At 36.8% G+C, this 15,285-nt stretch overlaps 1 protein-coding gene across 1 annotated transcript; it reads right to left on the reverse strand.

Annotated features, from left to right (window-relative positions):
- Positions 1-387: 387 nt before the first annotated feature.
- Positions 388-11,845, reverse strand: LOC104163606 (multiple C2 and transmembrane domain-containing protein 1-like; the record flags this gene model as incomplete). Its single annotated transcript, XM_009702660.1, has 5 exons — positions 11,536-11,845; positions 10,081-10,223; positions 7,894-7,973; positions 7,256-7,364; positions 388-426 (listed from the first exon to the last, which is right to left on the reverse strand). Coding segments are annotated over exons 1-5 (681 nt in total), but the record flags the coding sequence as incomplete, so codon positions are not given.
- Positions 11,846-15,285: the final 3,440 nt, after the last annotated feature.

Below are 15,285 nucleotides of genomic sequence, written 5' to 3' on the forward strand. Positions count from 1 at the left end.
AACAGGAAAATGAAAGTCACCCTTTGTCATGAATTCTTTGTCAACATGAACAAGTAAGCTTTAAGGAAACTGTTTATACACAAGAAATTAAAGAAATTAAATTCCAAATAGAATCAGGACATGTTTGCCACTTAAATGAAGTGGCTAGACAACTTCAAGATAGGCTAAAATGCTGTAACAAAGTTGAGAGGTTTAATGATGACATTAAAAGCTCAACTGCTTCATGACTTTGATTTGATGAAATGCAAAACAATGTCATTAAAACACAATTTGAAAGAGAATAAATCCTGTGCCGTCAGTTTCCAGTCCTAGATGGCATGTTTGGTAAAACATCATTGTTCTTCTGAAAAAAAAAAAAAGGCCAGAAGACCACATGCTAAAAGTTACCTTACTTGATCTTTTCCAACTCTTCCTCATTAGCATTGTCTGAAAATAAAATAGAGCATTTTAATTACCTTTTCTCTACAATACAGAAAAGGATGCTAACTGTCTCCAATGGGACAATCCACATTTAACCACCACTACAACTGAAGCAGCAACACGTACACTCCAGCAACAACTACACAAGACTGAAATAAATCCAGAAAACTAGCAGCACTGTTCACACCCAGACATACTTTTCTGGGTGGTATGAATATCTCATTTCCAGAGACAATGCATTATGTGATACCATTAAAAAAAAAAAAGAAAAAAAAAAAAGACAGAATTAGATAAGCAAATGAAAAAAATGAATGTGCCACCACTGATAGTGACTTCAATTCTGACTGATACTTAAATGATATTTTTTTTAGTATTAATGTACTCCAATTTTTTGGAACACTAGTGTTTAGCTCACAGCTGCAGCCACGTAACAGAAATCCTGCATAAAGCTCCTTGAACAACACACATCTATTACAAAACCCTTAAGGTTGCCACTGCTAATTAGTTTCACATCAGTAAAAATAGCTTTATGGTTTGATAATTATCCACATGGGATAGAAAAAAAATCATACCTTCACTCTTTGAAAAACCCAAAATGCAGTAGCTCTATCCCATTACGTAAATCATCTGTAAAACCTTGGCACTGCTAGAGACAATGCTCTGACACGCCGCGAGGCAGTGTCCACAGACACCAATTCATAGAATCATAGAATTCTTAACAGATCCTTAATCAATGAAAAGAGACAGACTGGTCAAGATGGATGCGGACAATTTATCTGTGAACACAACTGCTTAAAACAGTTCTATGGAAACACAGAGAAATTAATTTACACAATCTAGTAACATTTAGCAGCCTGTTGTTGGCACTGAGTGAGAATGTCACAGGCCATTAATTTCTATTGAAACTTTGTCATAAAAAAGCACATAATTTTTATTTTTTATTAACTATTGCAAAACCACTTTCTTGTTCAGATAATGGAAATAAATTTTGAAATGTTAACATTTTCCTTGTTAAGAAATAAAAGTATTACATGGGGAAAAAATGAAAATGGGAGAAAATATGTGGGTTTTATCTTTTTTAAATATCCAGAAATTGTTCAAATAGACACAGTTTTTGGGAAAAGAAAAACAACTAGCTGCTGAGGAAAATTTTAGGTGGCTATGGACAGTTAAAGCCTAAGGGCTCTGCCATACGTTAATGATAATTGTAGCACTGTGGCTTTGGAAAATATATACAGATACTAAATGTTTTATAAAGCTGGAGAAAGCCATTTAACTCATTTTTACAGGAGAGGCACATAAGAATTAAGCAGCCTGAGGCCCACAGCAGGCCCTGGAGAAAACCTCTGAGTTCCTGGGTCCTGTCCAGCATAGCACAGCTCCTCCCCTCCTCATCGTCACTGAATCCTACACAGCTACAAGTCAGAGCACGGACTCAGCTGCACTGGGCTTTGGTCCAGCCTGTGAGCAATGAGGAAAATACAGCCCAACAGCTGAATTATCTACATATCAAATATTATTTCAACTCTGAGTAGTTCAGTCTGAGTAGTAGCTATGGAAACGTACGACCATACTTGTTGAGTGCATCAGCATCATCACCAGCTGCAGCAGGATAAGCTGAAGCCATCATAACCAACCTTCGAAGCCAATAAAACAAATATATAGCATAGGGCAGATTAGGATGGATGATCTACATGGAACTTTTTCATTTGAAAATATTCCATGCCCCGAGTCCATCTCTGTCATTCTTTTTTTTCTATGATGTTACTATCCCTCTGGCAAATTAAAAAAAAATAAAATATCGCATTATAAGATTTAAGACAGCAAGCAAATTGACAGCATATTAACGTTGTTAATATTTTCATATGAAGCAAAAAAATATTAAGCATCATTTGGGCTAAATTATTTAAGGAAAAACAATGCCATGAATTTTATTCTCATTAAATAACAACATCCAAGTAGCACTCGTATGTTTCCTTTTTTCCATTTTCTATGCTACTCAGGCCGTTGGCAGTGGTGGAACAGTAGTCCCCAGTCTCTGCTGGCCTCAAGGCAACAGTTCTCATCAAGCTACCAACTTTTCAGTTTCCTGTAGCTGAGAGTTGCCTCTAAAGCCAAGGCTGGAAACAACTGTTGCAGAGAAGACACGGGAGACATGCAGCTCTGACGAACTCACAGTCACTCTGCAAGTTCTCCAGTGACGGAGTCTGTGCACTGAACTCTGCTGGAGAGAGCGCCAGCAACACTCACATGCACTGCGGCACCCGTGATGACAACACCAAACACAGAATCTGCAGACATCACGTACACATTTTTAACCTGCATGCATGCAACTACAAATGGCACACAAGCATGCACAGGACTATATGTATCCAAAGGGAAATATTAATAGAATACTGTCAGAATTAAAGAAACAAAACAAGCTTCACTGGAACAGGTCTAAGAAAAGCATCAAGTCATTGCTCGTTCTGACTTCTTTTAAACTGGTCATCAAAAGAAGAAATTAATGAAAAATATGGGAAGTACAGAATAAACACATTATTTTTTAAAAGAAGAGTTAATAGAAAATTTTCAGAGCTCACAGGTTTTAACGTTTTTATGTCTACACACTTTTCCCATACTTACTTATTTCACATCTGCTTACTTTACACTGGTTATCTAAGCTATCTGTGCTTGAAAAGCAAAATAATTAAAAATGCTGCATTAATGTAAAGGGCAGGCATTGTTAACAGCACACAGCAAATGCAAATGAATTACTGGAACTAGTGCTACTGCAACTTAATTCTGTTAGGTTGGAAATAGACTATAATTTTCACAAATACTAAAGACATTCTTGTTCTTACCATTGTATAAGAATAATTCATTCATCAATTTTGATTCACAATTTATGATTGTTCAAAAATCAGAACAAATCAGATTGCCTTCATTTGTCAAAACTCAAAAGAATAGGACTTCTATTCATGCATATAGTTTGAATGAGATACTACAAGATTACTACTTTAAACGTTCACATTTTTTCGCCTTTAGAACAAGCACTAGGTCACAAGAGGCAAAGATGCTTACACACTAGATTTGCTAGAAATTTCTATTTGTTCACCTGCCCACAGTCTTACATTAATATTAAATGATAACTGCAGGCTACTTCTGTATTTTCTTCCAAGAAAACATACCACAAAAATAAAATAGTGTGTTCTTATTTATGAAACTGGTATACTGAATTTCCTTTAGCTGAAGCCATCTCCCATATTCTACTACTAGAAAAACACAAATCGTAAACTACTTAAGCACTGTTCTTCACAATCCACCAGGACTCAAAGATAAATACTCCCCTCTTCTAGTCTGTAATGTAACTTTACATACAGTTATACGAGCATACGTGTAAGTTAATATCTGTAATTCATATCTGGATCCAAAGATGTAATCTGTTTTGATCCTAGGAAACAGGACCTTCCAGCTATAAGTTCTAAAGAACATCTCATCAGTCAGCATGCAGAAAATCTGCATTTCATCAGAATTTCTTTCTGAAAGATAAGAAGATAATGCTCCTCTGTGTATCAAATCTGTCATCTCTTTGCATACCTCAAGGCTTCACAAAAGACAGTTCCACCCAAAATAAAATAAACTATCTCTCTGCCAAACTGGCTATTTATTTTTTAAATAATTTGTAATAACACCTCTCACGGACAGGTGGCCATACACAAGGCCCCCAGTTTTGTACCATTTGACCTCAAACTTCCAACTGGAGTATCTTACCCTCCAGCAGTGTCAATATTTCTTACGCAGTGTGACAGGATGTATCTTCCTGTAATATACAGCTACACTATTTTGATACGCCAATAAAACACTTTGCTACAAGACCTGTCCTCTGGCTACACAGATGCATCATCAAAAGACTTTCCTTTTAATCGCATATCAGCGCATGACCTCCAAAACACTTTCAGTCGCTCCAGTTCAGGCAGTGAAGGGATCTCCTTGGAAATTCTAATCCGCAGTAAAAAAATTACCGAACCTCACAGCACAAACAGCCAAGTCTTGTTCAACAGGGCTGGGTTTGGATTATGGCCGTAGAGCTATCCAAAGTACAGGATCAGACACAACGCTGCTTCTATGGCTACATGGGAAAGCTAATACTTCTTTTGTTGAAGCTTCTCCTTTTCTTATCTCCCCAACAGTCTTAATAAACACTCTCATTTTAAATATATGCAATTCAAGTACCTGAAATTTAAGTAGTAGTAGGTTAATTTCTGAATTCTTCAGCTTGATGATTTAACCATTTCACACCATTTACGTATGACAACATGTGGAAGCAATTTAGAGTTATCACCCGAACAAATTAAAACTTACTCAGGAGAAAATACAGTTTTGAAACATAGGCTATATCAGGATATCAAACCAACAGGATTTAAATAAATTTGCAATGACTTAGGGAAAAATGCCTGTGGTGTGAAGAGACACTGTTTCTGTCTCTTCTATGCAGCAGTCATTAAAGAATATTTAAGGGTGCTCACAGGTTTTTATGTATGCATTTCACCTATACTATTTGAATTATTACCTATATAGAGATATCCAAGTAGAAGGGAAGCAGTAATCATTCAAAAGGCACGCTACACAGATTGGCAATGTAGGAGTTCCTTTAATTACTACTTTATAAGGTGCACATTTCCAGAGTGGACAAGAATTAGCCTCAATCTTCTAACATAACATTTGAAAATGTATTGATCTCAACCACATTAAATTCAGTAAAAATTAATCTCATTATTACAAGACCTTTTAAAAATAACCAAGGATGACAGTTTAATTGGAGAGATACATTTTGTAATATATCTACCCCTTAGAGAGTAAATAAAATCTAATAAATAAATAAATAAGTACATGTGGTAACTGAATAAAAGATAATTGCACCTTGAATTATTAAATCCCTAACACATTAATATACAGCAACTCAATATTAATTTTGTAGGTCATCTTCCCTGCATTGTGACACAAATTCCCTAATTTTACTGCAACTTTGTCAGAACTGCTCTGAGATCTGTATCTTGGGAAGACTGGTTTCTAATCATAAATACAAAGCTTCAGATTAGGAATCAGAATCTTAATCTGAATCTTGGGGATTTTGAGAATGAAGTCCCATGTAGCAGTTTGAATGGGAAGAAAAATAGGTCACTTGAGCTAAACTAAAAGGATTAGCTTGCTAAACAGAAAGCTAATAATGAAATGCGTAATAGCACAAACCCAATTCTTCCTCCTATTACAGTCAGCCATCTGGATATGAAAAAAGTTGCTGCCCAGCAAGTCTATTGTGATCCCATTAATTTTGATGTCCAGTTGTGAATTCACCAAGTAAATACCCATATGAAAGACATGTGACGTAGCAGTACCTTAATTTCACTTTCTCATCTGTCATTTTCTTGAGTGCTCTTTGTACAATAGCTGATAAGACTGAGCACACAGTAGCTATCCTATCTGTATGATGAAAAAAGGAAACTAACATGCTGTCCACATAATGATTTCCCATTAAAAAAAAAGTAGTATTTCTGTGCTGCTTAATTGAGGATGATGGCAGGATAATGCCAAAGCCACTGGGAAACACAGGGCTGTTACCAGCTGAATCAGAAATGCTGCTCTTACCGAAATACATACACAAAACCAACTCAGAATGCAATATATTTTTCAATTTAAGTGATAAACAGTTTTGTGATGCAAATTTGCAAGACAGCACTCTGAGCTGTCTGGACAAACGCATTGTCAAAAGAAAGAAAAATACACTGTTCAAATAAAGTTCTGGCACATCATTACCATATTCCATTATTTTTGTTAAGTTCTAACAGAAGGTCATGAAGAAAATTAACAGATGAGAAACCTATTTCCAAAACTCTGTCTCTCTGTCACACCAAATACCAAATACCTGGTTCCAATAACTGACTTACTAGGCTATTTAATAATAGCTAGGACAAAAGTGGAAAAAGAACAATATTACAACCTGCCAATATTCCTCAGGTATGCAACAGGATGATGTGTCACACTGCAGCGTATGGCAACATACATGCTCTTACAAAAACCATATAGTTCACCATATCCACAGAAAATATCATCAGATTAAAACTTTTTTCTTGGCCTCTCTGAAACCAAAGGAATCCACATTATTTTACAACCTCCAAGTGAGATGTTATCTCTTGTATTTCTGCCATAGTTGTATTACTACTGCTTAAGTCAAAAGTCAACTGACAAAAAGCTAGTAAAATATATCCAACTAGAGACAGAATTTGTCACAACTAAGAGGATCTATAAAAATGGAAACTATTTTCACTTACAACTAAGCAGCTCACAAAACTAAGACTGATGAAAGAATTACAATAAACCTAGAAAACCACACAATTTTGTAATTGAAATCTAGTCATGAAATTGGAAAACATCAAATAATACTTCATCATTAGATACCAAAAAGCGGAAATACTACCTTTCTTCAAGGTCTTTATTTTCAGTGTGGAATAGGATTCAAATGTTCTTATCTAGAGATGGCAGCACTAGGTCCAAAATTCTTCACCAGTAGTTTACTGATATTTTTCCATATTAATCAGCACTATTCCCCTGCAACTGAGAGTATCTGAAACTGCTGAACGTTTATGTTCCATCTGGATCCCTCAGTACTATCTCAGGGAGGATCCAATTCAGATAGCATATGCTGTACTAGACCAGAAACACTGTTCTGTGTTATTTTAAGGACTGGAAAAATCAAATTAATCGCAGAATTAAGTGGTTTACCCTTGTGCTTTAAGTCATCCAACCACAGAACAATCACAAGAGTGAAGATACATATTAAAATATTTAAAATTACCACTTCTCGCTGTTCTTCTCTAGGAGCCAAAAGAACTGATAACAATATACTTCCCAGATCATGGTCAGGGTAATGAGGATCCTTCAGACGCAAGGTAACATCTGTTTGCCTAGGAGACAAAAATGTATGCATTTATTTTGATTTCAGGTTCTCAAATAATGTTGTTTCTGAATCATGAGAACTAAAGGCATCTGCATTTATATGAAACTACTTGAACAATACTTTTAAGTATTGCAATCTAAACACTCACAAATAAATACTAAATACTGTTACTCTGTGTTCAGCACTTATACATACTGAAGTAATTAAATCTGAACTGTAACATTAATGGATTAAAACCCAGAAAGTGTTAACCGGTAGGTGGTAATGCTGTGAATGAAGATAATATAAAAACAAGATTAAAGTGGTCATAAAACTAATCTCTCTGGTGACACTGTAAAAATGCTGCACGTGATCAGTTAATATATTATTAACATTCATATTACTGTAATTCACTAAACAAATTTTTTTTCAGCTAGTTTTGTGTGTTGTAGGTTTATATAATTATTTTCCAGCGTAATGTTCTATTTGCAATTCCACAAACATGGTATTAGCATATAACCATAAAGAATTACTCCGTAGGCTTGTTTGTGCCATACCTGTTTAATTCCAATGAGGTGAGATCCAAAAATGCTGAACCAATAAAGTCATCTTGAAGTCCAAAGTCATAGTCAAAGACCTAAGAGGCACAGGAGATTAAAACATTTTCCAGTGTTAGAAATCTTTTTCATACATTTTCTGGCTTTATGAACAGTTCTTGAAACTCCTTTTCCAGAGTTACAGCTCCGCGCTTCTCACATGTTAAACCAGGACTATGTGAAAGCAACCTGAAATTTCTGGCCACAAAATCAAGTTTGCAACTGCTTATCTAAAAGTCAGCATGCATCACGTACAGGTATGGGGGTCTACTACTAGGCTGCATATGTAAACAACATCAATGTTACAAAAACAAAAGAAGCATTTTTATAAACATAGGCACTGAAAGAAGGAAGACCAAAAGAATAAATAAAGTTAAGCAGTATCATTGATTTCCTATACACTGATACCTTTATCAATTTTGCAAAATATAGGCAGGAGGGCAGGATGCGGTTGTGAAAAGTGGGTTATTACAGCACTTGCATCAATGTTAGGAATAATAAAATTGTACGTTCTGAAGTTTCTAGGGTGTAGAAATACTATAATCCTAGATGAAAACTTAATGGATATGCATAAGGAAACAGTGACATTTATTACTATACTACGAGGACCCTGCCTGCTAACTTGCTACCTAGAAGAGAAAGTATCTGGACAAATTTACTGACATCCAGACAGGAATCTCTGACCAGTACATGGAATGGTATCAATGACTTGAGACGGATTATGCCTTCTCAAGTGAGAACCCAGAATAACAAAAAAACTGGGGATGACTTGGAGGTAAATAAACTAAAAAGATGGATGGCAACAAACAACAGTTGCAACACAAAATTACCAAAAAAATGGGAAAATGTCAATTATCAAAATCAACTTTCTAGGTTTCACACCTATTCCCTTGTGACCCTACTGAGGAGTTGGTATTTGACATAAATAAAACAAAACAAGTAGCTATGTTCTAAGAGTCCTTCTTTGAATCTGCTTCTCTCTTTCACAGCAGCGGGCACCTATTCATTCCTTATGACTCATTAAGCTTAATAAAGGCAGGAAAATGCCAACTGACAATTATCAAATTTACACTTTTCTAATAATGATGCGCTTTATCTGAGCAGAACACATGAAACATAGTAGAGATCGATACTCAAAGGCTGTTTAAGTGGCATTCGTCTACTAAAAAAAAGAATCTACAATTTGATCTTTCAGTTAAAATACTGACACTGATCTGAAGCATTGTATCATTTCAGTCCAACTAAAAGGATTACGTAGGTTGACTTAAGTTTCCATACTTTCTCATAGTATTTTTGACCGATGTATGTTCTAATTAGAACCTAAGACTACAGTTTTTCTGATACCATTGTTAGAACTTAATTTCCATCTACTTTATTTTACACAATTAAGGATCACCTTTGGATATAGATTACCATATACTATTGAGGCCAGAAAAGTGCCTTTCCATTCTGTGCCTATAGAACAATGGTCACAGCTTTTCCAGTTTCCATTCCAATATAGACAGCTAAGAAGTACTAGTGGCACTACTGCTAAGTACTCTGGGCATTGCAGGCCTCTCTGATTTAAACTCAAGCTCTCTGTTATTTCAGAATAAGTGATGTCTCTATTACGACAAAATCATCCCCGCCTGTGATATACTAAGGAGACTTACAATGTTAAAAAAAAGAGCATAAAGCGTTACAAAACGTGGAAGCAAACTCACTGTGTTCAAGTACAAACAGAAAAAAAAAAGCAGGACAATTGGGCACACATCTTGATACATTCTCAAATTAACCTCAGCAAGGAATTGCTTTCAATGGAACAGATTATGCTTCATATCAGAATTATGCAATGATATTTACATAAATAAAAGGGATGTAATCATCATGAAACGGAGTTTACTTTCTCTGTCCTTCTCCTAAGATCACAGTAAAGAAGTATAAAACAACTATGGCATAAAATAAACAAAAATGCCTGTACCTACATTTTTTTTTTCATTTTGACAGCACGATTCCACAGATGTAATTTAAATAATTTTCACCTCTAAATAGTCTTTAGCAATGCACTATTGCACAATAAATTTTTCAGCATACAAAATTACAAAATCTAAATTCTTTCAGTAACTCTTTTGTTGTAATTTGACAGACATAAGTAGGACAGTGTCTCACCTTTATATACAATGGTTCTCTTGGGTTATCTATAAGAATGCAAGTTTTTTCTTCCCACACAGGATTGAGGTTCTTGTGTATTGTTTTACTTCTAAATACTTCTTTTCCTCCAAGTTTGAACTTGACGTACGGATCACTGGTTCCTGTTAAAGACAGATATATACTGTTAATTATATCCTTTTAATACATTAAGGGAATGGAGACAAAATTACCTTAAACAGAACTAAATGTAATTTCTACTGACAGTCAGATTGAAAACAGCAGCTGAGGAAATAATTTTTATTATTGCAATTTATTATTTTCCACAGTGTCATTACTAAGATAATTCACTGTATTAACACCAAATGGGTGCTTGCACCACTTTCTGTTGTTTGCAATGCATATCCAAAGTCATACATGAAACACAGGCTAAGGCAGTGTAGTTTTTAGTTAACAGAATTACGTCCTTATTAGGACTAAGATCTTATCTTAATGCAATCACAAAAATTAGATTACAAAGTTAAAATTATTTCTATAAAATATTAATCTAATTATCTTTTGCCTTTGAAAAGGCACAGGCTCCACTGACACCACTAGCGTAACTCTTCATTGACTTTATTGTGTCCATGGTTCCCTCTTCCATGAAGACACACTTCCTACAACATTCGCGATGAGCAGATCAGCTCTAAAGTCAGTTCACAAAGTTCACATGCTTCCTGCAGCAATCACCTGCCCACAGGAGAGCACAGCTCTAAGCCCTCTGATACAAGTGAGTAGCAATTAACTATGACCAGAAAGACAATCCCGAAGGGAACCGAAAGAGAAATGTGAAACATGGCACAAATGGAGAACGGATCGGATGTGGGTGTGGAAATGTCAGAAGGAACAACTGGTGGAAGGAGGACTCTTGGGATGGCACGTGTCGGGGGCACAGAGATTAGCAGCCATGCACATGCACATCTGTGTCCTCTTCTCCAGCCACCCATGTGGGAAGACGGACAGCACGCAAAAACCGGACTGCACACACAGAGGCGTGACAAGACTGAAAGATAAATCACTGCCAGCTACCAGAAGGTACAACATGGCACATCCAACACCAGCACAGATGTGGTCATGCGACTAGCAGGAGCCCCAGAGATGTTAAGAGAACCCGTCGGCTGGTGTCCCTCCCCTCCCTATCATGCACAACACTGACAACACATCTGTGCTTGTGAATGTGAATATGCAGGGGTGGGGGTGTGAAAGCAAATGACCAAAATCAGTTTTTGTTCAAAATAAAATCACTTGCCCCTGCCACGAGGTTTCACACTGAAATTTGCTACACTGCCGTTACCATGCTGTGATGCTATCCCCACAACCCGACCTCAACTGCCAGCGCATTGACTAGCACTGATGTCTGGGAAAGAGAGTGACCATGGGGGAAGGACGGGGCAGAAGGGGCCAAAGGCCTCTTCCACTTGTGTCCAGTAGCCTTACTGTGGAAACCAGCGGCTGAGCAGCACGAGGCTGCCCACGGCAAATCCTGAAGCCGAAGTGAGCCGTTGCTGCTGCTGGAAGGAGCAACAGCAGCGCTTGTTGCTGCCCCTCCGCTGCCCACTCCCCTGCACCGGCACCAATGTTTCAGGAACCGGCCAGCAAACAGATTTGGGAACTGGTCCAGCTGAGAAAGACAGCCATTCTGCAGCTGGACGGGCTCCAGTGCGCCGCTGCAAGACACAGAAGTTGTGCCTATGACTGTCCTCATGAAACGATCACCTCCATGGCGGACTGAAGAAAGACCACTCATCTTTTCCTGCATATTTTGATTACAAAAAACACAGTTAGTCTTCAAGCAAAAGAAAAAAGCTGGATAGACAATTCAAACTAATACCTTCCCTAAAATGCCATTTGGTAAGATTTCTGTTATGTAAGTGCACTTCTTTTTAATGGAAAACATAGAAATGTGAATGCCATCCCATCCAATTTCTCTCTCAGCTGTTCCTGAGTCTTAGTAATATTTGAGTCTAATTGATCCAAGACCATCTTAAACAATAATTCCAGCATGAACAATAACTGCATCTTCATGAGCAACAGCAAACTTATAAGACAGACTTCGGGTTTTTTTCAGTGGTGTGGTGTTTTGGTGTTTTGTTTTTGTGTTGTTTTTTGTTTGTTTGTTGGTTTTGGTTTTTTGTGGGTTTTTTTTTTTACTTTTAACACTTTTCACAAGACAGGCATATTCTAGAAGTTTGTGTTTACACTGGGAAATGCAGCCATCAACTTTTGTTAAAATTGCAACATGCTCTTCTAAATGTAAAGGCTGGTATGACCGGAGATCTTTGCGGTATTTCATGCAGCCGCAAGATGTCAGTATTCTTTACCTAAAACTACATATCCCTGTCAAAAAACTGTAGTGGTGGAAAACTGTGATCTCACATGTGACAGGGCTACAGTTACTCCCTTCTGTAATTACTGGAGCAGAATTTTAGTAGCCTAAAATGTTTAGTCTAGCACAATTAACTTGTTCCCTAGCTATTCAAGTAGTGGTGACGCTTTTTAAGGCAAAGATAAAACATTTGAATTAATTTCGTGAAATTCAAACAGTACTTTGACCAAAGACACCAACAAATCAACAACAGTAATACAAGCCATAACTCCCCCTGCAAGCCACAATTCTCCCACTGATTTTCCTCACGGTTGCCTTGAAGCGCATATAGCTGGTCCCTAAGCATCATCTTTTATTGTGCAGACTTCACAAATCTCAGAAACTCTTGAAATTTGAAATCAATGTAAAATACTGTTGTGAGATACATACTCAATGATCAGGTTAGGATCCAGATGTCAAATAAATTGAAATTTTTATCTGTAAATTTAGTAGTGGGCTGGCTCAAATGTTAGTTCCACTTACAATACATTGCAAACCCTCAGGGTTTGTATCTCCGTGCTATCAATGCTGAGAATTACTAAGAAGCTTGCTTTGACACATCTCTAGTTTAAAGTTGAGAACTCATTAGGTTCACTTAGTTAAAACCTCCACGCCCTTCACAGACCTTATCCATTCCTTGAAGAGAGACCATTAAAATTTTAAAAGTATATGTATAAAGAAAAGCAAGATTAAAAAACAAAAATTCTAATTAGCCATGAAATCATTGAGCAATATTTTCACCTAATGGGAGGGCAAAAGGAGGAGCAGAACCAAGACTAAAACTTGGTCCTCTCTCAGTTCTGCCTAACTCCATCAAGCCACCTCCAGCACTGCTCTACGTCACAGGGTCCCAATTTTAATATATATTATAATAGCAACCTTTTTCACACACATTATGTAATTTTAATACAGTAATTGTGCATTCATGTTGTGCATTATTTCTGTATTAATTGTGCATTAACAATACATCGAGTCTATTTTACTTTATTATTTAAATATGTAATAATATACTAATGCTTAATTTTAATAAACATCAACAAATCAATTCACATATTTTTCCTCTTTTAATAAGAAAAATAAATTCAGTTTACTTGGGACCTTACTGTTAACAGTGATTACAAGTTCATTATGCAAAACCAGAAAAAAAAAAAATCAAAGACCCTTAGACCGAGCCTGCAAGAACCTGCTATGTCACGGATTCTCGTTACTGAAGTCTCAGACTTTTAATTGATTTCCTGCTTACCAAACCACTCCAACGAACCTGACACACGAAGGCCTAACCGCACAAGTATTTGTTTTCTGTGTAGCAGTTAAGAACGCCACCATGAGCCTTCACTCACCAGCTTTAAACCTTCTCTCAAAAAAAAACCCCCACATCATGAGACACTGCTCTCCTGCTGCAGCACCACTGTCACCCGTGTAAAGGCAATAAGGACTCGTGGCACAGGGTGGCAGCCTCTCTTTTCCTAGGAAACATTGGCCTAACAGGCACCTCAGGATGCTGCCAAAGTCCAGGAGAGAAGTTATCAGCCCTGCCGCACCGACACCAGGGTCTAACGGTCCTCGTCCTCTCTGCAGGCATCTCCTAAAACGGATTTTGCTTTGTGAGTTTAGGGCATAGATTAGATCTTGTAAGTAGATGTACATGAAGATTAAAAAAAAAATGTTTTATTAAAATATTTTGCTGGAGAAATAGTCAAGAAGTTTGTTCGAAGGAATGCTAAACTGCTTCTCAGAAGGAACCAGAGCTGTGTAATAGAGTGCAAATACAGCAAAGGCCGGTTTGGCCAGAAGAATAATCAAAGTTGTATTGGACAGAAAGAACATGCATTCCCAATACACTGTATATTTTTCCTTAATCAGTTCCTGAGGCTTCACAACAGGCTTTTCAACATTATTAAACCACTTGTTAAACAGACTTTTTTTTCCTTAATAAAATCCTATTTAATATAATGTGATAAACTACTAACTGACCAAAATTAAACGAGTCATGAGCCTGAGACTGCTCCCCCATAACTGGAGACAGAAAGGATGAAGCAAGAGTCTCCATATTCCTCTACAGCACTTTTGCACTTCACTCAGTGTGAACAAAGTCAAACTACCAGCGTGTCTAAATAAACCTCAGCTGAAGATCTACCTACAGCATATGGTAACCAGACATTGAAATCCTTACGGCAAATTTTAAACTCTTACACTGAAAAGAGAGAATACAGGCTACAAAAAACCCAGTACGGTATAGATGAATGATCCTAAGAAGCAGTACTTTTGGCTGTCAGTTTTATACTTCATATAACAAGAAGAAAGAAATTACATTTTAGAAAATTGGTTAGTTAGCAAGTATAGCTATTACACAAGGTAATTAACTGATTCAATTAAAACTGTGTAACTATCGCATGGTTAAATGCAGTCGTTTTTCCACCACTGCTACTCCCTCACAGTTTAACTTCTGAAACAGAACAGAAAGCCATATGCAGGCCCATTCTGAAAAACAAGACTGACTATGCCATGAAAGCTTTGGCATGCTTCAGATGCTCATCACTGCGCAATTCAAATTCTACTTTCAATTTTTTTTAACAAGTTAAAAAACTAGCCTTCCCCTGGTGAATACTTGATTTTCAGCGTGTTGAGAAAAAGATTTCTGAAAGGAAAATACTGCAAATCAGAGAAACTACCTTATTCTCCTCTCCCTATGGCTTTAGCCGTATGGAAAAAAGCAAACAAACCAATTCATTAAGGTCTTGCCTATAGGTAATTATCACTGCTGCAAAGTGGACTACTTGGACCCAAGACGATTTTTTTAATTTTTTTTTTTTTTTTTTTTT

Source organism: Cariama cristata, unplaced genomic scaffold (assembly GCF_000690535.1).
Source record: "Cariama cristata isolate BGI_N322 unplaced genomic scaffold, ASM69053v1 scaffold21680, whole genome shotgun sequence".
NCBI lineage: Eukaryota > Metazoa > Chordata > Aves > Cariamiformes > Cariamidae > Cariama > Cariama cristata.